Source organism: Otolemur garnettii, unplaced genomic scaffold (genome assembly GCF_000181295.1).
Source record: "Otolemur garnettii isolate 467f Iridium unplaced genomic scaffold, OtoGar3 scaffold00014, whole genome shotgun sequence".
Classification (NCBI taxonomy): Eukaryota; Metazoa; Chordata; class Mammalia; order Primates; family Galagidae; genus Otolemur; species Otolemur garnettii.
The window spans coordinates 3,749,453-3,775,770 of NW_003852409.1; the positions used below are offsets into that span (position 1 = coordinate 3,749,453).

The following is a 26,318-nucleotide window of genomic DNA, read 5'->3' on the forward strand; positions in this document are numbered from 1 at the left end:
TTCAGCAACTCAGACTCTGTGCCTCCACTGCGATAATAGGTGTTTGCTGTAAAACATTATAGCATAAATTGTCTGATCAAGCTGGTATCACGTAACCCAAGGCCTCAAGCATACGAAAACATTCTTATCAGGGAACGTGTTCCAAAATCTCAGAGCTCATCTTCTAGGAACCAGCCAAGGCCAGTTCTGAAGACCAGACTTTCTTGGGAATGTGCAAGGTTTGAGCAGCTCAGGCCTGAGGAGTTAATTGTTTCCTGCACAGCAAGTTAGCTGCTCAGGGAGTCAGCTTCCTTCCAGCCTGCCTATCTGTCTGCCTAGCCACCCCTTTTCTTGATGCTGTGGACCTTCGTGGTCCCATCAGAGATGGCCATTCTACATATCTCAGCTTACTTTCACCTGCCAGCAGGTAGTCGGAAAGTTTGATTAACGATGTGTCTGTGCTTTACTGCTTCTTGAGACCATGGTGAAGTGTAAGCACCAAGTCTACCATTCGTTTAACAAGTAATTTATTTCTATTTTTATTTTTATTTTTGAGACAGTCTCACTATGTTGCCTTGGGTAGAGTGCTGTGGCATCACAGCTCATAGCAACCTCAAACTCCTGGGCTCAATCGATTCTCTTGCCTCAGCCTCCCAGGTAGCTGGGACTGCAGGCACCCGCCACCAATATCCACCAATTTATTTATTTTTTGGTTGTAGTTGTCATTGTTGTTTGGCAGGCTCGGGCTGGATTCCAACCCGCCAGCTCCAGTGTATGTGGTTGGCACTCTAGCCATTGAGCTACAGGCGCCGAGCCTCAACAAGTAATTTTTGAATGTTGCACTGTATCAGACTTACTGCTAGGTAGCAGATTTACAGAAATGATAAATGCAAGTCTCTGGCCTCAGGAACTTGCAGTTTCATAGAAGAGAGAAAAATAAAAGTAGCTACCCTGGTAGGCAGTGTGTGCCTTGGGATCTCTTAATGTCACTGGAGAGCATGGTCGAGCTTGTGCATCTGTGTGTATGGGAGGGTGTTGGTGTTAATCAGAAGGCTTCCCTGAGGAGGTTACTCCTAGATTTGAGCCACAGAGATCAAATAGATAAAAGTGGACGTGGAGCTAGTGTTTCTCCAGTCATTTCCATAGCTAGGTTGCCTGTGTGGCAGGAGTGTATTTGTGCTGTTAATGTTGTAGCCTGGATGGCTTCCCTAAGAGAGTTTTGGGGTCAGTTCTAACTAGAAGATACATGTTTTATGGTTTGCACCAAGGGGAATAGAGAGTGTCTGGCTCAAGATGAGTCTGTTTCTGTTACCCCATTACCATAAATCCACTGAAGTGGCATTTCCAACTTAACAACGAAAAGGTGATAGTGTTTTCACACGTTGTTCCCCAGTGGAGGAGTATGTGAATTTATAGTTTTGGGGGGGGGGTGTGATAAAAACAAGTATAGCCATTAAAAATTTAAATAAACTTTGTTTGAAATGAGGGCAAATATTTGCCTTACCTCAATGAAATTGCATGTGACAAAAGTTGTTCTGTACTTGAAAGCAAGAAGTTTTTAGGGAAAAAAAACGTGGGTCCAGTTGTATGTACATTTCCTTAGGCTTTTGCATGTATGTGGTTCTCAACAGAATTTGGAACTTACAAGAGAAACAGTTATTTTTTGAACAGTGCATGGAAATTGTGTGATAATAGGATCAAGAATGTTTTAAAAAGAGTGAATGTTGGATATTTTCACACTATTAACCTTGAGATTTCTTTCTAATAGAATTTTTTCCTCTTTTTTCCAGCATTACAGTGTTTTTGCCACCTCTGTACAAAGGACAATTTTACTTGTGTGACAGATGGGCTCTGCTTTGTCTCTGTCACAGAGACCACGGACAAAGTGATACACAATAGCATGTGTATAGCTGAAATTGACTTAATTCCTCGAGATAGGCCATTTGTATGTGCACCCTCTTCAAAAACTGGGTCTACAACATATTGCTGCAATCAAGACCATTGCAATAAAATAGAACTCCCAACTACTGGTAAGTTACTGGATAAGATTTTTTTTTTTTCCCTGAACACTGCAAGTAAAGTCTTAAGAGTCTGACTATGATTTTAGAACTGGAAGGGATCACAGGTATCATCTAGCCCAACTTCTTTAGTTTAGAGGCAAGAAGTAACTTGTCCATGGTTGTAGAGTTATAAGAGTAGCCATGATCCTGCCTCTGGAGTATGTGTTGTTTGAGAAGCTGGTTCCAGAACACAATTTCTCTGAGGTCTCTTATGCCTAAAAGGATCGCCTCATAAAAGCAAATTCTGACACAGCCCATAGCAGCACTGTGTCCTCAGAGTCCCCACCCTGTCCTCAGAGTGAATTTCTTCTTATGTAAGGCTTCTACTGTTAAAAGCAATCAGCAGCCTTTTAATTGGGCAGGGATTGAGAGTTGAAAGCAGCGCTGAACAGTCCAGGTATTTTCATTTTGTAATTTCACCTTGCTTGTGATCTATATGTATACGCTTATTATACATGATTTTGAAATTTTTGGTTCTTCACCCATAGGTTACATTTTAAAATGCCTTGGCAGAGCCATTTGAAAGCTTTATAAACTCTTTAATTTTGAGGTTCTTTTTTAAGATGGAAATGTAAACACATGAATTTAAGTCTTTTACCATTTTCCCCAAACCCCAAATTCCTAATACAATAGGAATGAAGAAAGCAATTGACAAATGAAGGAAACCTGTATTAGTACTAGGGAAAATAATGGAATAGTGTCTCCTGCATACTAACACTTGTGAGGAACTTCTGTGATGTATAGTCCAGGTGATACCAGACTAGTGAAGGAATGACTAACCAGGCCTGACAGAAGGGAAAGGACCTCTCAGAAAGTCCCCCCAGTACCTTGAGATGAGGGGTTGAGGATGAGGTTAGGCTACAGAGGCAGACTCTCAGTTCTCTTCTAGGAAGCACCTGGTGGCAGTGCTCAGAGGAGCAGACCACAGTCTCACTTTTCCACCCAGATTGGTCCAGACCTAATTTAATAAAGTAAGAAGCCCTGTGGTAACTCAGGGGGAAAGGCCATTCTTAGGAGTTGCAGAAGGAAAGCAGCTCTCCACCTGCTAAGCATGGTGGTCCAGCTCCCCGTGGTAAGGCTCTGTCAGGCTGTAATTTCTGTGTGACTTTTATGAAGGCATCTGCAGTTCTAATGTCAAAGAAAATGAAGTACACAGAACTGGGTACGTTAGAGTAGTTGTCATCTGTCTTGTGAAATAGTATACCGCATTAGGAAGGAACTTTCATGCAGTGCAGTGTCTATTTTCAGTTTTCATTATGAAATGCTTTCAGATGAAAAGCTCAATTAATGAATGTTTTTTTAAAAATACAATGTTGAGAGTGGACAGCAGACTGGATGCTGGATTTTTGTAGTCAAGTTTGAAACAAACTTAAGGCAAGACAACCTTGAGAAATTGTGTTATAATTCAGAGAAAAAGACAACTGTTGAGCAAATTGAGACCTGTAGAGGATAGATCCAGATGACCCAGTTTGTTTATTATCAGAATTAAAAAAAAAAGAGAGAAAAAAAGAAAGGCACAGCAGCAGAAAGAGAAGAATATCAGGCAAAGCTAATGGAAAAATATTAACCCAGATACATATAATAAAAACTATCAATTTCAAGAATTAAAAAATTACATAAGCATTTGGCAGAAATAAATGCTGTGTACCTATTAAAGTGGAAAAGTTCACGTTTTCTGCTTTAAATATGAGAGAACAATGAATTACATATAACATTAAATGTTGTCACCCCAAATAAGCCAAGATTTTTCATATACAAAGGCAACAGCCATCTTTCAGTAATTAAGTATTCAATTTGCAAGGATCCATATGGACTCTTCCCGAAAGAAGTTACTAGAATTAGGGTTCTGTATGGTGATAAATATATTAAATTGTGACCTGATTGGGGTGGTGAAGCTATAGGGTTTTTTTTTTTTTTTTTTTTACTTTTTGCTCATCTGTATTTATATATACTTTTGCCTGCTACCAGCATGTACTGATGTAATGGCCTTGGAACAAGAAGACAAGTGAAAAGTACTTAAAAAAAAAAAAAAAAAAGACTTCAGAAGATGTTAATGGGAGTTGTGCCAGGCTATTCATTCATTTATTATGACCTGAGGTGGTAAGTGGGGAGGGTGTTAGTGGTAGCTGGCCCTGTGGTTCTAGATGATGGCTGGAGAACACAGGGAGAGTAAGTGGGTGCTGACAGAGCTGGAGATTGTGAAAGGAGAACCCATGGGAGAAGCCCGAGTGATTTGTGAGTTTGAGCCCTGATGAGCTGTCATAAGGAGGCTTTTTGACTAAGTGGGAGCAGTGGCCAACTGCAGAAATCGTGGAGGGTTGGGAAGACGTGGGTGCCACCTACAGTGTTCTTGTTGTTTATTTCACTTGAGGCCCTTTTTCAGTAAAGCCGTCACCTGGCCTTGGTCCTGTGGAACTGGCAGCGGTCATTGCTGGACCGGTCTGCTTCGTCTGCATCTCTCTCATGTTGATGGTCTATATCTGCCATAACCGCACTGTGATCCACCATCGAGTGCCAAATGAGGAGGACCCTTCATTAGATCGCCCTTTTATCTCAGAGGGGACTACATTAAAAGATTTAATTTATGATATGACAACATCAGGTTCTGGATCAGGTAATGTAATTGTTTCATCTTTTTCCTAAGAAGCCTTAAGAATTCACTGTGTTGTTTATTAATTTGCTAAGTTAGTTAAAATTTGAGCTAGTGTAAGCAACATTCCGGGTTTGAGCCTCATAAAGGTGTTTAAGCATGGGATGTATTTGACTGTGGCTAGTTTAGTACAGACAGAATAGAACTTTTACTTTTGAAATGAGTTAGTAAATTAGTTCCATAGTTGTATAATTTCAAAGCATTCTCTCCTGTATAATCTAAATTTGCTTCTCATGACTGTGGAAGGTAGAAAGGATAAGGACAGTTATTCTCACATAAATGAGGCTGAAGTTTAAAGATGTTCGGTCTGCAGCTACCCATTCTATTCAGGATTACTTGGCCGCTTTATTTTCATATTTGAAAGCAGGCATGAGAGAAATGTGTTTGGAATTATGAAGGTTATTTACTTTTTTTGACATTATAATATTGCTATTTTTAGTGCAGTTTTTTTTTCAACTTTTATTATACTAATGAATTCACAGTCATTTTCTCACTTTGGATAAATCTGATCACCTTGTGATTTCATATAGCTTTGTGTGAGTCTATGGGCCCCTTTGAGTTTGCTATTTTCATATCTTTTTGTTGAGTTTTGTGAGATCAGAAATAGACTTGGCTAATTGCCAGATTTTGGAATAGCAATGCTACATGTTTAAACCAACGTGGAATTTTACTTTTTCTTGCATGTTGTTTGGAAGGATACCAAGAGAGGAACACCTCTATCCCCTACAGTTTTGGAATTTGATACTTGGCTAGGAATTAATAGATCTGGATTCCAGTACAAGCTTTGTCATTGAACTTGGTTAAACAGTGTTTCCTCTTTTAGGCTTCTATTTCCTCATCAGAAATATGGAACAGGTACTATTGCTAAGAGTACTTCAAGTGTTTTGTTAAGAGTTTTAAATGGGATGTGATATCCTTTGAAAAGTATAAATCTTCTTCAAGTAAGAGCAAAATTCTGGATAAAGTGAAAATTTGAAAACATGTAATGAAAGTTTCACTAATTTTATAATCAGGTTATGTTAAAGGAACACTAAAGCAGAAGTTATGACAGGGCAAGAACGTAACACTCAAGCACAAAATCATGTAGTATTAAAGAAAACTTACAGAATGGCAAATGTCTATTTTAAGGAAATGAAGTATATATTGCTATGTATGCTTATCTGTTCATTTAAGTATGAGAAATTGGTCTCGTTACCTGAAGTCTTCTGTAAAATTTTGCCATATATATTCAATAAATGAGTGCTGTTCTTGACCACGAGGACTTATGCAGGCTTGTATTAGAGCCTACGTTTTTTAAGGCAACCTTAGGGACTCCTGAGACAGTTGTGGGAGGAAGGCAATGAGAGGTTGGACTGAGCTGCAGCAGCCTTAGTCCTGAAGACGTGATAGTTTCTGTGTAGAAGTTATGGAGAGAGGTTATTTTAGGGCTTTCCTGCTGTTTCCCATTGATTCCTAGTTCACATCATTCCCAGAGACTTCACTCATTCCAGAAATTACCCTGCTCCAAAACTGATAAACAAGGACCAGAGTTACAGAAAATTCATGTGGCTACATACCATTTTGAATTAATCCCTTAGACATGTTCTCTTGTCACCACACTTATGCCCAGGGAAATCACTAGCTCATGCCAGTGGTACAGTGGATCAAGCCTATAAATGATTAAAAGAAATTGCCTTGTGCATGGCAATTGATTTCTTTCTTTTTTCTTTCTTTTTTTTCTCTGAATATACTTTAGTTGTTTTTGTTTACAACTAAAACTGTGCGATTTCAAAATTAACATCATGGCTGAGCGCTTCTTAATAGACACCAGAAAAGGTTCCAACCTTCACATTATTCTGCTATGCTTTGTCCAAACACACCTTTTTGATTCAGCTTCATGCAGAGTCTCTTGCCCACAATTTCACTTGGGAAGACTCAAGTCCTCAAGGATCACAGTGCACACAGCTATTAGAGTGCAGCTCCTGGGACCCTTTTGCTTATTTTTGGTATGTCTTTTCCAAATTGGCATAGGCAGAATTCTCTTCTGAGTGATAAAGACATACTTCCCATTGAACTTTTTTTTCCAATTCACATACAAGCCAGATTTGTATTTCTGGAAAAATTTCAGTTGCTGAAGGGGAACAAAGATTATGATAACTTCCTGACCACCACCGACTTAAGTTTCCTTGCTTGTTGTTATATTCAGTCCCAGAGGAGTCTGGGAAACATCAGTCTTAAATCCAGAGCTTCTCACCCTTGGGCTCACGATGGTGGCTTTTGAGCATGGCCTTCTGCTGACAGCTTGTTTAGGGAGAGCATGATGTCTGAATAAGAATATGTTTGCCTTTTAAGATATGGACATGAAATTAAGAGTGGAATTTTTCTTTTTTGTATATATTTCTAGATCCATTGGGGACCACAGCTCTGTTGTCTGAAAGCTTTTCTCCCTCTTATGCCTTACCCTGCAAAAACTTGCCTGTATTGCTTGCTAGTTGACGTCTCATCCTTGAGTTCTTTCATCTTTAAAATGAAAGCAATGAACCCTGCCCTGCACCCGTCATTCGATTGTTGTGATTGGATTGTTATAAAGTTCAGATGAGACAAAATCTCTTCATGAAAGCACCTTGATAAATCGTAAAGTTAATGTCCAAATGACAAGTGTTAATCTTAGTAAACACATATTTGGAAGAAAAATCTGATATACAGTATCTATTTGGTATAATATAAAAAGCCGACGTGTTTTGTTGTTTTGTTTTGAGACACAGTCTCTCTCTGTCACCCTGGGTAGAGTGCCATGGCATCATAGCTCACAGCAACCTCAGTGTCTTGGGCTCAAGCGATCCTCCTGCATCAGCCTCCTGAATAGCTGGGACTACAGGAAAGCTTAGTTTAAGGCCTCCTTTCTATATCATCGTTCATGGTGTACTGAATTCCCTCAAAACTTACCCAGGCAGAAGCCATCTTCTGTTGAATGACAGTGGAAAATGCCATCTGTTTCCCTTCTATTCACTATAAAGCCATAATGCCACCTTATGCCTGGGTCTTGTGCCTGTAAATACATAAAATATCTATTTATAGTGCCCTTTTTAGTTCTTCCACTGAATGAGGAAAAGGTAAAACTGAACATTTCCTGTTTGGATTCACATGTTTACTACCCAGCATCATGACGTTGAGCAATATCCCATCTCTACCTGTCCAGGACTGTACTTTTAACAAGGAAGACAGTGAAGAGCCGGGTTCTGGCAGCCCTGACCAAGTGTGTGAGCACGCGCATGTGCCCATGTGCCAGTGTTTGAAGGAGTGAGTCTCCTGGGCCAGTGCTGGTTGTGTCTTGTGCCTGCTTCTGATGCCTGCTGTTCAGGTCTTATTTTCACTGCATGTCAGGCTGCTGGGACCTTGTTTCCTGGTTGGAGTTTTTTTTAAGCTGTTCAAAAGGCACAAAAGAGTAAAGGGGAGAATATAGTGATCTAAATTAGACCAGCTGAATTTTGGTGAATTTTTTTTTAATTTCAGAATATTATGAGGCTACAGGTGTTTTGGTTACATGGCTTGCTTTTGTACTGCCTGAGTCAGAGTTTTAAGTGTGCCCATTACTCAGATGGTGTGCATCATACCTGTTAGGTGTGATGCGCGCGCACACACACAGACACAGACACACACACACACACACGCATGATTTCCATTGAGTTTTATTTCCATCTATACACAAGTGCTGTTTACTTTTGTTATTAGACGATAATTGTAATTTTTATAAATGCTCAGGTATTCCTATGAGCTGTGGTAACCCAATATAGATAATTTGATGAATCTAGATTTTGTTTTTAATTTCAGTTCTGTATCTAGAATCCCATGGTAAGGGAAGATGGAAATTTCCCCTGCCCTGGTAGCCTTTCTTGACTATACCATTCACACGAGCCCTGAACATGTCAGGCATTTTTCAGGCTTCCTGCTTGTGATCTCTTTTTCTTCTTTATTCCCTGACTTTGTAACTTCCAGATAAGCCTCTTGAAATTAACTCTTACAATATGCTTCTAAGTACATGTTATGGCCCTTAAAAGGCTTTAAGAAAATTTAATAAATTAGCTTTTATAGTAAGTGATGATTAATCAGGAATTAATTATTCATTGTACAGAAGAGCTTGATCTAAATAAGAATTCGAAACATCTATTTTTAACAGGCAGTCTTTTTATAAACAAAAACAATTGTTTATAATTAGATTGCTAACTATTCTGCAAGAGGTAGGGAGGGTGGAGCGAAGGGACAAAAGGACCCATTTGAGAATAAAGAAAAACAAAAAGTTTCTGATACTATAAAGTCACACCTGGATTTATAAGCATTTCACGTCAGGGAACCAAAGAGTGCAGATTATTTCATTTACTGTCGTTGGGTTAATTTGATCTAGCAAGCAGCTTTGAATGAAGATTATAAATGTCACAGACTTATGTGCACATAGATTGTATAAATAAAATAGTAGTGTAGAACATGATGTACACCGGCATTTTATTTTGTTAGTGTCAGTGTAATTTAAAATGATAGTTCCTTAGCCGATGGGAGATACGGTACTAAGTGATCATATCAGATACAGTGTCACTTTAAAGTTGTAGGTATGTAGTAAATCCTTTTAAATGAAATAAGTATGGCAATATTTTAAGATATATATTTGGAAATAAGACGAGTCAGTAGAAAAAAAAAGAAAAAACAAACACAAGTGTCCCATTTCTAAGGTAAGTTACCTGGCCTTGTTCTTAGAGATACTGGTATCGCCTGTTCCTAACAAGTAAATTTGGTGCCTTGAAATAGTTTCTGTGATGATTTTTGCTGATTCATTGAAAGTTAAGGCCAGAACTTACTGTTTCTGTATCCACATCCTTTTCTCTGCCCATCAGTAAAACCATAACCAAATCCATCTTTCTAAAATAGGATTTTAAAAATTGTCTCCTCCCCACCCCATTCATGCTCCCTTTTTTCAGAAACCTTTAATGGTTCCTTTTTTAACCTCAATCTCTCAGGGGTCATTTTGAACTTGAGCATCTTTTCCTTCTGGTGACAGCGTCTCTTCTCTGTCCCTGCTTTGCCACACACAGGCTCTCTGGTTATCCCAGCTATTTCCTAAACGCGTACCCTTCATTCCCCCTCCCGCCCTTGCTTTGCATCTTTGCATATCCCCCTACCTAGCCACCTTCCTTCCTTCTCTTTTTTGCCCCCCCCCCCCGAAGGGTCTATGATGAACAGTCAAAATTCAGCTTACTTTTACAAAGCCTACTTTTACCCTCCAGACAGGAGTTTCTGGATCCTCTTATGGTATTTGTTATCTTATTTTCCTTTTTTCATTATTTGATTGCAAATGTGGGCTATATTTCGCCAGTAAGACTGTAAAATATTGTAAGGAATAATGCCTTTCTGGGTCACTCTTTAGTACCAGATATGAAACACATACTATTGTTGATTGATTCTGTTAAAAACTGTTTATTTTTATCTTTAGGTTTACCCTTGCTTGTTCAGAGAACGATTGCAAGAACTATTGTGTTACAAGAAAGCATTGGCAAGGGTCGGTTTGGAGAAGTTTGGCGAGGGAAGTGGAGGGGAGAAGAAGTTGCCGTTAAGATATTTTCCTCCAGAGAAGAGCGATCCTGGTTCCGGGAGGCAGAGATTTATCAAACTGTAATGTTACGTCATGAAAACATCCTGGGATTTATAGCAGCGGACAATAAAGGTTGGTAACATTTGCTTATATGACAAGATCTTTGTAAGCATTTTTAAAGACACAGCTATGAAAGAGCATGAGATTCGGTGAGAAACAGATGTTTGCCATGTAAATTAGACTCATTAAATCAAACACAGTACATTAGAAACTTTCAAAAATAGGAACTTCTTAAAGATTTTCACTGTTGACAACATATTCCTAAATCTTTAATTGTTTATAAAATGTAAACATTATCCTTTTTAGCTTGGTCAGATCTGTGGTCATCTTTTTCCTTCTCTCCCCTTTCATTTTCTTTAGCGTATTTATTTCTTTAAAATGTTAACAGCGTTTATTCTTAGTTGGTGATTGTGGATAATTTTTATCATTTTCTTTTTGTCTCTCTGTATCTTCATAGCTATTTACAGCAAGCATGTATTGTGTCTTTATTTTTTAATTTTTACTTACAGGAAATTTGTAGGCTCTGCGCCCCCGTAGCACAATGGTTACAGCACTGGCCACATGCACCAAGGCTGGCGGGTTCGAACCCAGCCTGGGCCAGCTAAACAACAATGACAACTGTAACAACAACAACAAAATAGCCGGGCGTGTGGCAGGTACCTGTAGTCACAGCTGTTGAGAGACTGAGGCAAGACAATCGCTTAAGCACGAGAGTTTGGGGTTGCTGTGATCTGTGATGCTACGGCACTCTACTGAGGGCCATATAGTGAGACTCTGTCTCAAAAAAAAAAAAAAAAAAGAAAAAAAAGAAAATTTGCAACATATAGAAAAATAGAAAATTAGTATAACATTCCCTCATCTGGCTTCAGTAATTATCAGCTCACTGCCAGTGTATAATTGATCTCTGATCCTACCTACCCTGCTGGTAACTGCATTGTTTGAAGCCAGTCCCAGAAAACATATTTTTTGTCTATAAACACTTTTAATTTATATCTTTAAATAATGAGAAAACTTCTTTAAGAAACAATCATACTACTCTTGCTGATTTTTAAAATGTCATCAAATATTTAGTCTCAACGTTTTGCATTTGTCTTCTGTTTTAAAAATATTTATTTTATTTTTTTGAGACAGAGTCTCTGTTGCCCTGGGTAGAGTGCCAGAGCCCCATCATAGCTTACAACAACCTCAAACTTTTGGGTTCAAAGGCTCCTCTTGCCTCAGCCACCCGAGTAGCTAGGACTACAGGTGCCCAGCACTATGCCTGGCTAATTTTTTTTATTTTTAGTAGAGACAGGGTCTCTCTCTTGCTCAGGCTGGTCTCCAACTGCTGAGTTCAAGCAATCCTCCACTGTGGCCTCCCAGAGTGCTAGGATTACTGCCATGAGCCACTGTGCCCAGCCTATAAAAATTATTTATTCAAATTAGGATTTTGAGTCCACACATTGCATTTGGTTGATACTTCTTTTATATCCCTTAAAATCTTTAGATTTCCCCCTCTACCTTTTTTTTTCTCATAGTTTATTTGTTGAAGAAACTGGATTGTTTGTTGTTGGTCTTAATCACATTCTGCATTCTGCTACTTGAATTCCCGTAGTGTCTCTTTACTAGCTCTTCTATATTTTCTGAAAACTGGTAGTTAGATTGAAGGCTGGATCTGATTGAACCTTTATTGGTTTTCCCTGGAGTACATACTAGGGATATTGTATACTTTCTATTGCACCACATCAAGGGGTGTGTAATGTTTATACCAAAGCAGTGGTGGTGTAGGTAGCTATTATTATTACTGGCTACTAACAATTCAGTGCTATTTATTTTAAAAACAAAATAAATAAAAGCGGTAATCACAGCCCGTCTAAACCTCTAGTTCTCATTTTGTCTGCCTTTGATACCATTTAGCTCCTTCCCCACCTCTTAAAATAACCTTTGCTTATTGTCTTCTGTGACCCTAGACTTTCTTCGTTTCTTATTTCTTAACAGTTGTCTTTGTTTTCTGAAACTCGTCGTCGTCTTACTCATTCACATGAAGGCTCTAATTCTACAAATAGTAATTGCTCCCTCAAAGAACTTAGCCACATTCCTGGTTCCAGACTCTAGTATAGGTGGTTATTTTTAAATCTGCACTTTGAAGCTTAAACCTCACCTAGGGTCTGTTTTAAACCGTGTTCCAAGTAGCAAACACAGAGGCACAAAACGCTGGTATTGCTGTGCTCTGAACTTTCTCCAGCCAACCTGATGCTGTCATCTGGTGGTCACCACGGGAACTCACTGACCCTGCTGGCTTTTCTCTACTTCCTTCTTTCTCCTTTGTTCAGAGTTAATGCACTTTGTTCTGAACCTAGCCCTCCACCCCGAGTCCCTCTTCCTTTATCTTCATCTTCCTGATTTAGTGAATTCCACCTCAGACAGCCCTCTGTACGCACAGCCCCTTATGTAACCTGCCTCACTTGTCGGTAACCGCAGATCTCCCTTCCATCTGCCCGTCTTCCTGTGTATTTCTTATGTTTGTGAGCCTTTCCCAACCAGTTATGATTAGTAGGCCTACAAGTAAGTTAGTAATGTACCTATAACAAGGAAAAGAAATGGTGCTAATTTGGACAGTTTAGAGAGTTTATGAAGAACGAGTTAATATGTTTATAAAGATTATGGTTCTTATTGGATGCACTACTGGGAAGTGGAATTAAAGTGACTGTATTTTTAACAAAAATGTCTTTGTGTTACAATTTCTTCATGTGTAAAATAGGGGTAATGGTCTTTCTCTATTGTATATGGTGTTTTGAATGTTAAGTCATTAATTAGAAATTTTTAATTTTAATAGAGCCTAATTCATTATGAAAAAAAAGAAGTTAATAAAGAACTAGTATCACGAATCTCTTATGTTCTTTTGAAAGTACCCCAAAATTCTCTCCAGAACCTTCTGAACAATTCCCGTCTCCTTTCATATTCATTTCTAACAAGTTATTTTTCTTCAAGTAACAGCCTTCAAAATGTAGAATTTTTTAATGTTAATTTGGGGTTTTTATCTTTTGTTTGACAACTAGTAGGGAAGGAAACAGCCCATTTGAAGTTATTATGTACTATTCTGCATTTTAAATCTTCTTAACAGTCTTACAAAGTAAGGTCCCATTGTTGATGTATAACAGAAAAAACAGAGGCTTGTTGGTTGAGAAACTTGTCTGAAGTTATGCATCAGTAATGTAGGCCTGAGTTCCAGGCCAGGTCAGAGTGACCCACCTGTGTATCTTTCACTGACTTGTGCTCTCGCAATATTGTAATGCTTTTCCTTTTCGGGATTTAATTAAGTATGTGGGTTTTCCAGCTACTTCTGGGTTAAGTAGGCTTTTGTGGATAAGTCATCCTAAGAGCCTAGCCAGTATTTTTACTATTAGAAACACATTTCAAACTCATATATCAGCTTACTAAGGAACTTTTAGAACCCATATTCCTAGCTGTTTGGGTTCAGAATAACTGTGTAAAATTAGTTTCTGTCTCAGCTGTTCTAGCTTTTTCTTGTCATGTTTCGGTTTCTGTCTCAGCTTTCCAGACCACTCTTTTTGTTTTTCTAACCTAGCAACCTTAGAATCATCATCACCTTATCTCGCATCTTTGTGAATTATGTGTATAGTCTGTTACTGAAGCTTGTCATTTCTCATCAAAACTCACTTTCAGTTTTGTACCTCACTATTCCCTTCCTTTTGTGGCCGTGCTGGGATGCTTCTCATCTCTCTCCCTCTCTATGGCCTTTTTTCCTTCTCTCCTTCTGAAAACAGCCACTGAGCACCTAACCCGAACCAGGCATTTGTGTAGGCACTCAAATCCTGGCTCTGCTCCTATCTGTGTAGACTCAAGAAACTCGAGTCTTGGAACTATAATTCCTTGTGACTTAAATGGAATCGATTATCCATGCCTCATCTCAAGAGTAGGGGGGCTTACCCTGACGACCTAAAGGATATAAATGTGTAAGTAGAAGACAAACTGAATACATGACAAGTGTGAAGGGGATGCCTGCAGACTGAAGGTGGCATCATACTGCAGTTGTGTAATTCAGGATTGAGAGTAAAAAATGCTAAGATTTGAGTAAACAGATCATAAATGTTCTGCAAGCCAACTGAAACATTGTTATTCTGTTTTATAGACAACGGTACTTGGACTCAGCTCTGGTTGGTATCTGATTATCATGAGCATGGATCCCTTTTTGATTACTTGAACAGATACACAGTTACTGTGGAAGGAATGATTAAACTCGCTCTGTCCACTGCAAGTGGTCTTGCCCATCTTCACATGGAGATTGTTGGTACCCAAGGTAACTAAGCAGTTCTGCTATTTAATCTTTAAATTCCCATGAATAATGTCTACTAAGAAAATAGTCATCCTCGTTAGTATAGTAGTGAAAAAAAAAATAGAAGACAGCCTAACAAGAGGTACTTAAGATGCATGTTTTAGATGAGAACATTTTATATTTCCATTAAATCTCACATAGAGTTCGGAACCTGGGAATTTTAGAGATTCTCTAGGCATTGTAATAACACTGGGATTTTTTGAGGGTTCTCAAAAGTAGCATTAAGTCTTGCTGGTGATGTTTAAGAATTCAAGTCTTTGAGTGAATACGTTTTTGTGGGCAGCATCAAATGAGCCATGATGAAAGTGCTTTGTAAATGTCACCCTCCTGTGTAAATGTCATCTGGCCACCTAACAATGATGATTGACCCTGAGATTAGGGGACTTCATGAAATTGTTTTACAGTTGAAAAATTAAATGCTGTTTTAGTTATGAAATGTTTTTGCTGTGGCTGTCAGGGGCCAACATACCTTTCTGTTTAGCAATTGTCCCCTTGCTGCCCGGTGGCTCCACCACTCTTGCTTCACGGCACACATGCTCCTTCACGTCTTAGCCGCCCCATCTTTGTGGCTGTTATTATCATTGGTCACAACAGTTCTCTTGAGTTACATATAGAGTGGCCATAAAGTTCGTGTGAAATTGCACCCTGTATAATTTACATAGCATACAATTCACCCATTTAAAGTGTCCAGTTCAGTGGTTTTTAGAATATTCACAGAGTTGTATGGTCAACACCACAGTCAATCTTTATCACTTCAGAGAAAAACCCTGTAGCTGTTAGTCATCATTCCTTTCACCCCCAAACTCTATCCCTAGGCAACCACAAACCTGCTTTCTGTGTATAGACTTGTTTATTTTGGTCACTTTATATAAATGCATCATACAATATGTGGTCTTTAATACTGGCTTCTTTCATTTAGCATGTTTTCACGTTTATCCATGTTGTAGCATGTATCAGTATTTCATTGCTTTTTATGGCTGAGTAATATTTCATTGTATGGCTTTGCCACATTTTGTGAATCCATTCATCAGTTGATAGACTTTTGTGTTGTTTGCACTGCTGGCTATTAGGACTAAGGCTGCAGTGAACATTGTAGATGTGCATTTTCAGTTATCTTGGGCATATACCGAGGAGTTAAATTGCCAGGTCATATGGTAACTCATTTAATGGTTTAAAGAACTGCCAGGCATTTTTTCCAAGTGCCTGCACCCTTTTACATTCATACCAGCAGTGTGTGGGGCCCCAAGTGTTCCACATTATAATTATTGTTTTTAATAGCACTCCTTCTAGATACTACATGTAATTGTAAGTACGTGCCAGTTTATGGGAAAGGGGAATGACGATCCCTATGCCTGCTTCCTGGGTACAAGTTATCTGTGACTAGGATTCTTGTGAAGAATTTATAATGTGCCTACACACAAACGGATAGCTTTCTTCACCTCTGGTTTTTTTTTAGTTTACTTTTTGAAGCATCTGGTGTCCTTTTTCTTTAAAGTTTAGCAACTTTTGGTGTAGCAGTTCACTTGAGTTCTTTCTAGTAATGGCCTAGGTATTGTGTGTAGTGTGACTAAAATGATTTGATGCTAGGACTGGGAGGAAAGGCTTTTGAACCTGAGGGTGAGAGTTGTAAGCAGTCTGTCTCGTTTCTGGTTCTTTAGGAAAACCAGCCATTGCTCACAGAGATTTGAAATCAAAGAATATCTTGGTGAAGAAGAATGGGACCTGCTGTATTGCAGACTTAGGACTGGCAGTGAGACATGATTCAGCCACAGATACAATTGATATTGCTCCAAACCACAGAGTGGGAACAAAAAGGTACACTTGTGAATAAAGAGCATTTACTGTCTTCTGAAATCAGCTTTGTTTCCTTCTCATTTTCATATGCATATACATTTCTTTTTCTGAAACTCAACTCAAACTTGTACTTTATAAGATTGCCCACAGGTAGAAGATCTCATGGGCTTGTGCTCTGAAGCCAAGGTTACCTGACTTAAAAAGATTCCTGCTGATGAAAGGTGGCCCTTCCAGAAATATTATTTAAATTTTAATTATGTTAATTATAGTAACAATAGTAACAAATATTTATTTATAGGGTGCCTGCTATGTGCCAGTCATCCTAATAGATTTTTTAAAATATATATTACTCATTTGATGCTCTCCTTAAATGCTGTGCTATAGCTTGCCCAACTGTTTTCATATTTTTAGTTCCTGAAAATACGCCTTTTTTGTTTCCATAGAACTTTTGCACGTGCCGTATCCTGGAGCATACTTTGCCTGCTGTTCCCCTGACTCAGGCTAACCTTTCCTTTCCAATAGGAAGCCTTTTCTGGTCCTTAAGATTCTCAGGCGTCCCTGCCAAGGGCTGTCATATAGCACACTGAACTTGACCTTTTGCAGTACTTACCACATTGTGTTATAACTGTCTATTTGTTTGTCTGTATAATCCACTGGACTGCAAGCTGCTTGAGAGAAGACTTGCGGTCCCAGCATCTATCTCAGTGTCTGCTACATAGTAGAACCTCAGTAAATTTTTGTTGAGTCCATGAATCTTCAAAAGAACCTAATAAGTAGGTGTCTGAATTCACAATTGAGGAACCTTGTGGAGGTTAAAGTAATGTGGCCAACTTAATGAGGATGGTAAGCTGAGTGCTGAGATTTGAACCTAGGCTTTTCTGGCCCAAAGGCCTTTATCACATAATGTTACCACACCATTTCTTCAAAACTACTACTTTGGCCATGGAAAGAGCCAGCAGCTTTCATCTGTCTAAATTATATTTATGATTTTGGGATTTCTAGATTCAGTGGGAACTCTCAGAATTCTCACTTAGCCTAAGGGGTGGTCTCTGCAGGTCTTTGTGGGTTTCTGACCTTGACCTTAGAGTTTTGGAAGCTTCTGAACCCTCTACTGTGGCATCAGTGTGAGGACTGGCATTGTTTTGTATCTTTTATTTTCTTCCCTGGAATATGTTCCTGCCCTTCCTTTCATACTCTTTCTGTGAGAAGACATCTAGATTAAAACATGTAGTCCTGCCTAGACCCTGACAGAGCAGATGGTGTGTGCAGCAGGACGTTCACCGCAGTTACATGTGCACCTTTCATCAGAAACCAAGATCCTAAGGCAGATAGTGTGACACTGCTGTTTCAGCACCTCGTGGGATTTAGTTGACATTAATATACAAACCAGTGTGGAGACTTAATATTTTCTATTTTTTCTTTTCTTTCTTTTTTTTTGAGAGTGTCTCACTCTGTTGCCCTGGGTAGACTATGGTGGTGTCATAGTTCACAGTAACCTCAAACTCTTGGTCTTGAGGAATTCTCTTGTTTCAGCCTCCTGTGTCGCTGGGACTACAGGCATGGCACCACACCTGGCTAGTGTTTCTTTTTCTTTTTTTTTTTTTCTTAAAGTAGTGACAAAGCTTTACTCTTGCTCAGGCTAGTCTCAAACTCCTAAGCTCAAGCAATCCAGCCACTTTGGCCTCTCAGAGTGCTAGGATTACAGGAGTGAGCCACTGCACCCAGCCTTTTATTTAGTATTTTCCTTGAGTCTAGTATGATCTCAGTTAAGTAATAATGTATGTGTATGTCTGTGTATAGAGAAATCTCTGAAAGTAAGGGGCTGGTTTTCAAAGAACTATGTACTTAGGGAAACTTTTTCTAAGAAGTATGAATCATATGTAAAAACAACAGAACTATACAAAAGAGGGGGAAAGTCTAAAGGAAATAATTTTTTTTATTCTCAGGAGTAAAAGAAAATTTATGAAACATTTCAAAAATTATGTGGTTGTCATTCAATAAAATAAAATGTTGACTTTTTTTAGGTACATGGCCCCTGAAGTTCTAGATGATTCCATAAATATGAAACACTTTGAATCCTTCAAACGTGCTGACATCTATGCAATGGGCTTAGTATTCTGGGAAATCGCTCGACGATGTTCCATTGGAGGTAAATTGCTTCCCTTTCTCCTGACAGTTTATGAGCAGAAATTGTTTAAGAATTGCCTTCTTTCTTATTGAATGAAATTGTGTACTGTCCACAGCCTGAAACATGTGGTCACTGAGAGTGCCAGAGAAGACAAAGGAGATGGGACCTGTAGAAGGGGACAGTGGTGTGGGGTGTACAGGCAGCTGGCCTTGGCCATTTGCTTCCTTTTGCCTTTGAATCTTGAGAACCATCAGAACCCAACCCCTTGTTATTTTACAGTCTAGTTATTTAGAACAACAGCTGTTTGAGAGGCCACCCTAGGAAGCTGTTTCTAGCATGTACCTGGGTCAGACTTATTTTTTTTTCCTTGAGATTATTTGTGGTTATTTTCTCTAACTTGATATTTGGAGATTACATTACATTTTAGAGTAAGTTTGTTTTCACTTTTAGGTGTTTAGATTGAGTACTTTTTAATGTTTAGTAAGGTAGTTTTTTATCTCTTAGGCTTGACAGCCCAGGCCTGGCCAAGACCTAGAGCTTCAGGATTTTGAGGCACCGTATGGCTCCACCTTGTTGCAAGTAGGACATGTTATTGCCAGGTACAAGCAGAGGAAGGAAGGGACCTGCCCTCAGGCTGGTCTACTGGGACTCACGTCTCAGTGATGGAGTATACTATGTCCTGTATGTCCCTGTACAAGTGGGAGACTGCGCTCTCACAGGACAGCATCTCATTTGCTACACAGCCTGGTTCTGGGAGAACATGTCAGTCGAGTCATCACAGCTCGTAGTTAACTTGTCACGTACTTAGTTTCAAGGCGTAGACCCAGTACCAGTTCAGGGAGGTGAGTTGTGGATGCCCGTAAGATACAGAAAGCTGTTAAGCGCTGTCCCACCTCCCAAATTTAGTAATGGCACATTGTAAGTGGCCTCTCGGGATCTTTCTAATGGTTTGGCATTAGCTGATTAAACTCTTCAAAATAGAATTTTTCCTTTTTACCAATATAGGAATTCATGAAGACTACCAGCTGCCTTATTATGATCTTGTACCTTCTGATCCATCAGTTGAAGAAATGAGAAAAGTTGTTTGTGAACAGAAGTTAAGGCCAAATATTCCAAACAGATGGCAGAGTTGTGAAGTGAGTGTTTCTTTTTGATATTAGGCAGTTTTCTAAACTGCTTCAGCTTAGTAAGTTGAAATTTGCTACTTTTCTTTGAAGAAAACAGACAAGAATTCTCTTTCCTTTCTTTTTCATTGCAATTAACACAATGAATAAAGGAATAATTAGGCTTTCATGTTTAATTTTAAGCATATTGAAAAGGCCATAAAGCATTTGCAATGGCCATTAACATGTCAAAACATTGTTTATATCTGCCAGGTGAAGTAGGTAGGGCACATGCTTAAAAAAAAAAAATAAATGAAGTCTCACTCTGTCACCCAGACTGGAGTGTAGTGGTGCAGTCCCCACTTACTGCAGCCTCAAGCTCCTGGGCTCAAGCCATCCTCCTGCTGCAGCCTTCCGAGTAGCTGGGGCCACAGGCCAGGCACATGCTTTTATGCTTTTTTTTTTGGAGAGAGTTTCAAGCTGTCACCCTGGGTAGAGTGCTGTGGTGTCACAGCTGACAGCAACCTCCAAACTCTTGGGCTTAAGTGATTCTCTTGCCTTAGCCTCCCAAATGCTGGGACTATAGGCGCCCACCACAACACCCAGCTATTTTGTTGTTGTTGCAGTTGTCACTGTTGTTTTAGCTGGCCCAGCCAGGTTGGAACCACCAGCCTCGGTGTATTTGGCTGGCACCCTACCCACTGAGCTATGGGCGCCGCCAGGCACACGCTTTTTAAATGAATGCTTCCCTTCAGCCAGGTTGTCCCAGCATGGTGGGATGAGTCCTAGCTAAGAATCAGTAGACTTATATTCCAGACCAGCCTGACTACCATTTTAGGGTCTGAGTTGGAACATATAACTTCGGTTTTTGGATCTTAATATCCTTTTAGAAAATTAGGAACTTGGATAAAATGATTACGAAGATGCTTCAAATGATTTTTCAGTATATTTTTATGATTGCCTAGAGCAGTGGTTCTCAACCTTCCTAATACCACGGCCCTTTAATACAGTTTCTGTTGGTCACGACCCATGAATTGAGAACTGCTGGCCTAGAGGTCCATTAACCAGGAATTTGGGGAAAATGCTTTCCAGCAGCATCTGAGTTTCTTAACTTCAGCTCTCACCAAAAGTTTTAAGTTTTAGAAATGCTTTCCTAGTGTAAATTTAAAGAATTTATAAGGTGCATTTTATTTATCTCTGCTTAATTTCTAGCTGTTACTATTATAATATAGGTGAGGCAGGGCATATTCTTCCAGATTTGAAGTTTTGTGGCTTAAAAAGGCTATGAAAAGCTGGTCGCCTCAGTATTTTATTTTACATCTTAAAGTAATGTGGGACTCAGTAAAACCTCTGATATCAAGAGAACTTGCTACCAGCAAAATCAAGTATCCAGGCTCAGATGAAATATATCTCAGCATGCTCAAAGAATTTGCATGTGACATAGTTTAACGAATAAAAGTAGAGCAGATTTTTGTCTTTTGAAAATTCGCTCTGGATACTTCACAGTGCAAACTTAAATTTGCAGTGTGAGTCAGCTTCCTTCTGTGCCTTGCCCAGCTCTGGTTCAGGCTTTGGCTTTTCCAGGTCTGCTAAGTAAGTTACCCCTTGTCCATCTGCCTCCCAGCAGCTGGCCACAGTAACCTTTTGATGACATTTTAGGTTGTTTCTATTCATTTTCTACTTTTGTACATGTGTCACGTATAAAGAAAACTGACAGTAAAGATTTTTATCCAGGTCACTGGAAAGTAGAGCATATATTAATTTTTTTTTTTTTTTGTATTTTCTTATAGGCCTTGAGAGTAATGGCTAAAATTATGAGAGAATGTTGGTATGCCAATGGAGCAGCTAGGCTCACAGCTTTGCGGATTAAGAAAACATTGTCACAACTCAGTCAACAGGAAGGCATCAAAATGTAGTTCTGTGGCTTTGCCTGAACTCTCCTTTTTTCTTCAGATCTGCTCCTGGGCTGTAATTTGGGAGGTCAGCTGTTCTACCTCACTGAGAGGGAACAGAAGGATCTTGCTTCCTTTGCAGCAGTGTGATAATGTCAACTAAAAACTTGCCAGGATTTCTTCGGACCCGGGAAACAGCCGTGTGGGTCCTTTCCGTGCACTATGAACACTTCTTTCCCAGGACAGTTATGAAATATTGTGTCGTCTACCTTAATTTTTTTATTAACAAAACATCTTGTTTTTTAAAAAAAAGATGATTGCTGGTCTTAACTTTAGGTAACTCTGCTGTGCTGAAGATCGTCTTTAAGGGTAAAGGAGCTGGATTGCTGAGTTCTAATGAAACATTTCTTATTTTTAAAAGGAAATGATTTACTCCTGGTTAGTACATTCTCAGAGGATTCTGAACCACTAAAGAGTTTCCTTGATTCAGACTTCGAATGTACTGTTCTATAATTTTTCAGGACCTTAGAACTAACACTTATAAAACTCTTATCTTGAGTCTAAAAATGACCTCATGGTAGTGAGGAACATAATTTATGCAATTGTATTTTGTATACTATTATTGTTCTTTCACATATTCAGAACATTACATGCCTTCAAAATGGGATTGTACTATACCAGTAAGTGCCACTTCTGTGTCTTTTCAATGAAAACGAGTAGAACTGCTTAAAGACTGTGTGTCAAAACCAGTGTTTGAATCTGAAAACTTTATTTATTTGGGTAATCCAAACTTTTTCTATTTTGTTCTTTGGAAGGGTTTTTGTGGTATGTTATCTGGTATTCCATTATGAAAATGCCTTTCTCCTACCAACATGTGCTTAAACCACGAAGAAATGAAGTGGTGTTAACATATTGTTATCATGGTCACGTCTGAATATTCTCACACCAAGCATTTTGACTGTGTTGTCTCAGTATACTTAAAACAAAAAGTAAGTGGCACTCTAGATGCTTATAGGACTTTAATAATTTAAAGTTTGTAGCATACAGACTAATTTTTCTAAAAGGGAAAGTTTGTCTAGCTGCTTATGAAAAGTTGTGTGGTATTCTGTAAGCCATTTTTTTCTTTATCTGTTCAAAGACAGTGTTATTTTTTTAAGAAATGAATTACATTTAAAGTTAGAATATGGTTAATGTTAAATAATAGGCCTTTTCCGAGGGAGGCAAAAGTAGTTAATAATTTGAATAGATAACAGGTGTGCGAGAGAGTCACATTTGTTATGTAGGAGTAAGTGTATGGTGGGTTCTCTGTCTTTGTAACCAAGGTTAGAGTTAGTGTGGTTTGGAGGTCTCACTACACTTTGAGGAAGGCAGCTTTTAATTCAGTGTTTCCTTATGTTTGCAGATAGTGCAACTAGTTAATTTACTTACATTTATGCAGTTAATTCAGTGCTCCCTTGATATTTGGGCAAAGTGGTAGCTAAAGAACATTCTGAATATAGGTTCTCCATTTGCAGATGTTTTCAGTCAGATTAAATGTTCAAAGCAAACTTGTTGCGGTCTTCTTATATTAAGTTGAAACTAGCTTATGATAACTGGTTTTTACTTCAGTGCTATAAAGTCTTTGTAGGGCTTTTGCAGTGTTCAAAGTCCTTTTAATCACTGTGATCTTACTCTGAGTGGGGAAAGAACTATCATAGCTGTGAGGCAAGACTGACTTTATAGTGCTATCAATTCCCCAGTATGAGGGTCAGAATCACCTTTACGGTATTCTTCTGGTCAGGAAGAGGGAGCGGCCATTTGCGCTGAATGAGTTGCATTCTGGTGATGTCTTATCTCCTATACATAGAATAAATTCAAAAGACTATTTGGTCTTAAAACCAAAGTAATTTTAGAATGAATGACATGTTCATTAAATAGGAATTTAATGTCAATTTCATGTGTTTCAAAACATGGGGAAAATGTGCGTAGAGGTTACTATTTTGACTACAAATTTGAGTTTTTTTCTGTAGTTACTATCATTTCATCGAAGCAAATGAATGAGTTTGAGAGGTCTGTTTTTATAGTTGTGTTATATTACTTGTTTAATAATAATCTCTAGTTCTGTGATCAGGTACTTTTTTTTTTTCCTTTGGGCCATTTCTAAGCCTACCATATCTGCTTTATGAAATCCAGGGGACCAATGCATTTTATCACTAAAACTATTTTTATATAATTTTAAGAACATACCAAAAGTTTTCTGATTTAAAGTTATAATACCTGATTTCTCATTTTCATATAAGGTAATCAACTTCTGCTGAAGATATTCTTTATTAAGTCACAGATTGAGTTACACTTATACAGTTCTTGCCTAAGTGGATAAGATATACTTTTGGTGAATCAGGGAATTTTTTTAAGGATTGGAATTTAGTTCTAAATTGAGTTTACATTATTACTGCAGATAATTCCTTTTTTGGCTAGGGACAGACAGCTTGATAAACCTCAATTGGCTAATATTGAAAGTGAAAGTAACTTAAAAGATGAGATGGATTATGATTACTGTGGCCATAACTGCAAATAAATGTTATTAGAGTAATCATTTTTTCATTTGGAAACACAATCCTTTTTTTATACTGCCTAACCTAGGATGCTCACCTTCCAGTATTCAGCTTAGCTAAAACATATCTTCTGGCAAGTCACCTGTCCACATTCATTTTGTCAGTGACCTGAAGGAGTGGGACTGGGGGAAGTATGACTTAGTGGGCATGGACGTCCCTGGTCCATTCTTCCTATCTTCAGCTCTGTTTCTCCCAGCCTGCTGGGCCCTGGCTCAGAGACCATTGCCTCCCCAGCCTTTTGACTAAAGAGCTGCTTCTGAGACCTAGAGTAAAAGGACTGAAGGAAGTTGTGGGATATATTGTTGTTGTCTTTTTCCTTGAGTCATTAGAGGTGGCAGGGAGGGAGCTCCCACGTTCGGGGATTGAACAGATGTGGCTCAGGTTGCTCCTGCTGGTCGCCCTGCTTTGACTTTAGCCTTGGACGAGGAGCGGGATGGCAGCTGTGGCAGTGGGAGTTACACCAGAAGCAATGGCCAGTTGTAACCCCTGTAGGACAAGGTAAGGCCTGAAGAGCTGAGCCTGTAATCCTGCTGTAATGACAGTGCTCAAGAAGTGCCTTGAGTCAGTGTATAGTGCCATGGCCACCAAGAATTTCAGATTTCTGTCCTGTTTAAGTGGTAACTTGGGCCATTTTTGTAGTCCCTGCGTGAGCTACCCTTTCCTTCTGTGTGTCTGAGAACTGTCGGGTACAGACTCTTTTCTAAAACAAGGTGACAGAGCTAATTAAAATGCACAAGAAAATCAGTATCCCATAGACATGTCATGTCAAAAGCTTATTTTTATCCTTGCGCTGAAGGGAAAGATTGTAAGTCAGCTGTTTCTTTTATTTCTTGACTGTGGCAACGTTCTGGCTCCAAATTGTGGAGATTCCAAATAATGGTTTTGTTACATAGGTCAGCAGAAAATGTCGATGCAGATCTTTTGAGATCCTAAAGAGTAGCTCTGTACTTGCACTGCAGCTTCTTGGGTCTGTTTTGGAATGCTGGAACACCCGTGTGCCCTCTCTCTGAGAATGCCGAGCTTCTTTCCAAGGATTGTCTGTACGTTATTAGCCTTTCCAATCCCATTATGCAATCTCATTTGTAAATGTCAACTTAAAAAAAAAAAACATGGTCAATAACATTCAACCTGTTTCTTAAAACTTAAAAGGAACTTCAGTGAATTTGTTTTTATTTTTTTAATAAGATTTGTGAATTTAATATCATGAACTGTGTTTTGATATCCCTTTTTCACATTGTGCCAATGGAATCGGGTGTTTGATATTTCTTTATATGTCAAGGAGATGCTTCAAAATGTCAATTGCTTTAAACTTAAATTACCTCTCAAGAGACCAAGGTACATTTACCTCATTGTATATATAATGTTTAATATTAGAACATTCTCCAGGTTTGCGGTTTTATTTCTATAAAGTGTGGGTGTTATGTTGCTAAATTACACAAATGGTACTGTACTGTTTATATTTGTACCCCAGATAACATCATCTGTACTTTCTGTATTTTATTGTATTTGTGCAAAATTCTTTTGGTTTTATCAGTGTAATCTCTGCCCTTTCAGATATGTACAGAAAATGTCCATATGAATTTTCACTTAAGTCGAATGATTTTGAGAAGCCTGTAAAGAGGAGAAAAAAAGAAATAAGCTGCGTTTCCCCATAAGTTTTTTAAAATTGTATATTGTATTTGTAGTAATATTCTGAATGAGCTGTAAATAGGAAATAGAAGAGTGACGCTTATGTTAAGTCCTAACACTACAGTAGAAACATGGAGGCAATGCAAATAAATACTTTTTCCTCCCCCAAGTACCAGTGGTTTATTGTAAAATAAAGTGTATTGGAGTGAGCCATGCTCTTAGGAAATGTAGTTGCTGGAGATCGCGACTGGGATCTTTAGGTTAGGAGAGTGTTTAGAGGTTTTCTCAACCCCTCCCCTCTGCAAGTTATAACACTGTAGCATATTGGGACATGCCCACCTTCTTAGAGGTCCCGCACATCTGGTGGCTACTTCCCACTGTCTGGGGATCTGAGTCTGCCAGTGAACCTACCTGCGAACTCCTGAACTCTGTTGCTTTCAGCAACAACGTACACTTTGCTAAGTTTGTTAAAGTGGTATTGTTATTTTGATTCATAAGGTTTTTCAGTGATTTTCAAAAGAAAAAAATAATGT

At 38.7% G+C, this 26,318-nt stretch overlaps 1 protein-coding gene across 2 annotated transcripts; it reads left to right on the forward strand.

Annotated features, from left to right (window-relative positions):
• The first annotated feature begins 879 nt into the window (after positions 1-879).
• TGFBR1 (transforming growth factor beta receptor 1) lies at positions 880-25,994 on the forward strand. 2 transcript variants are annotated; one of them, XM_023510517.1, is made up of 8 exons: positions 880-2,009; positions 4,411-4,653; positions 10,151-10,381; positions 14,442-14,609; positions 16,304-16,460; positions 18,464-18,588; positions 19,573-19,703; positions 21,461-25,994. In XM_023510517.1, the coding sequence occupies exons 1-8, from the start codon at positions 1,880-1,882 to the stop codon at positions 21,584-21,586; spliced, it is 1,311 nt and encodes a 436-aa protein (XP_023366285.1). In that variant the 5' UTR covers positions 880-1,879; the 3' UTR covers positions 21,587-25,994. The 2 variants fall into 2 exon arrangements, with proteins under 2 accessions (XP_023366285.1, XP_023366286.1); XM_023510518.1 differs by having other exon boundaries at positions 4,423-4,653.
• Positions 25,995-26,318: the final 324 nt, after the last annotated feature.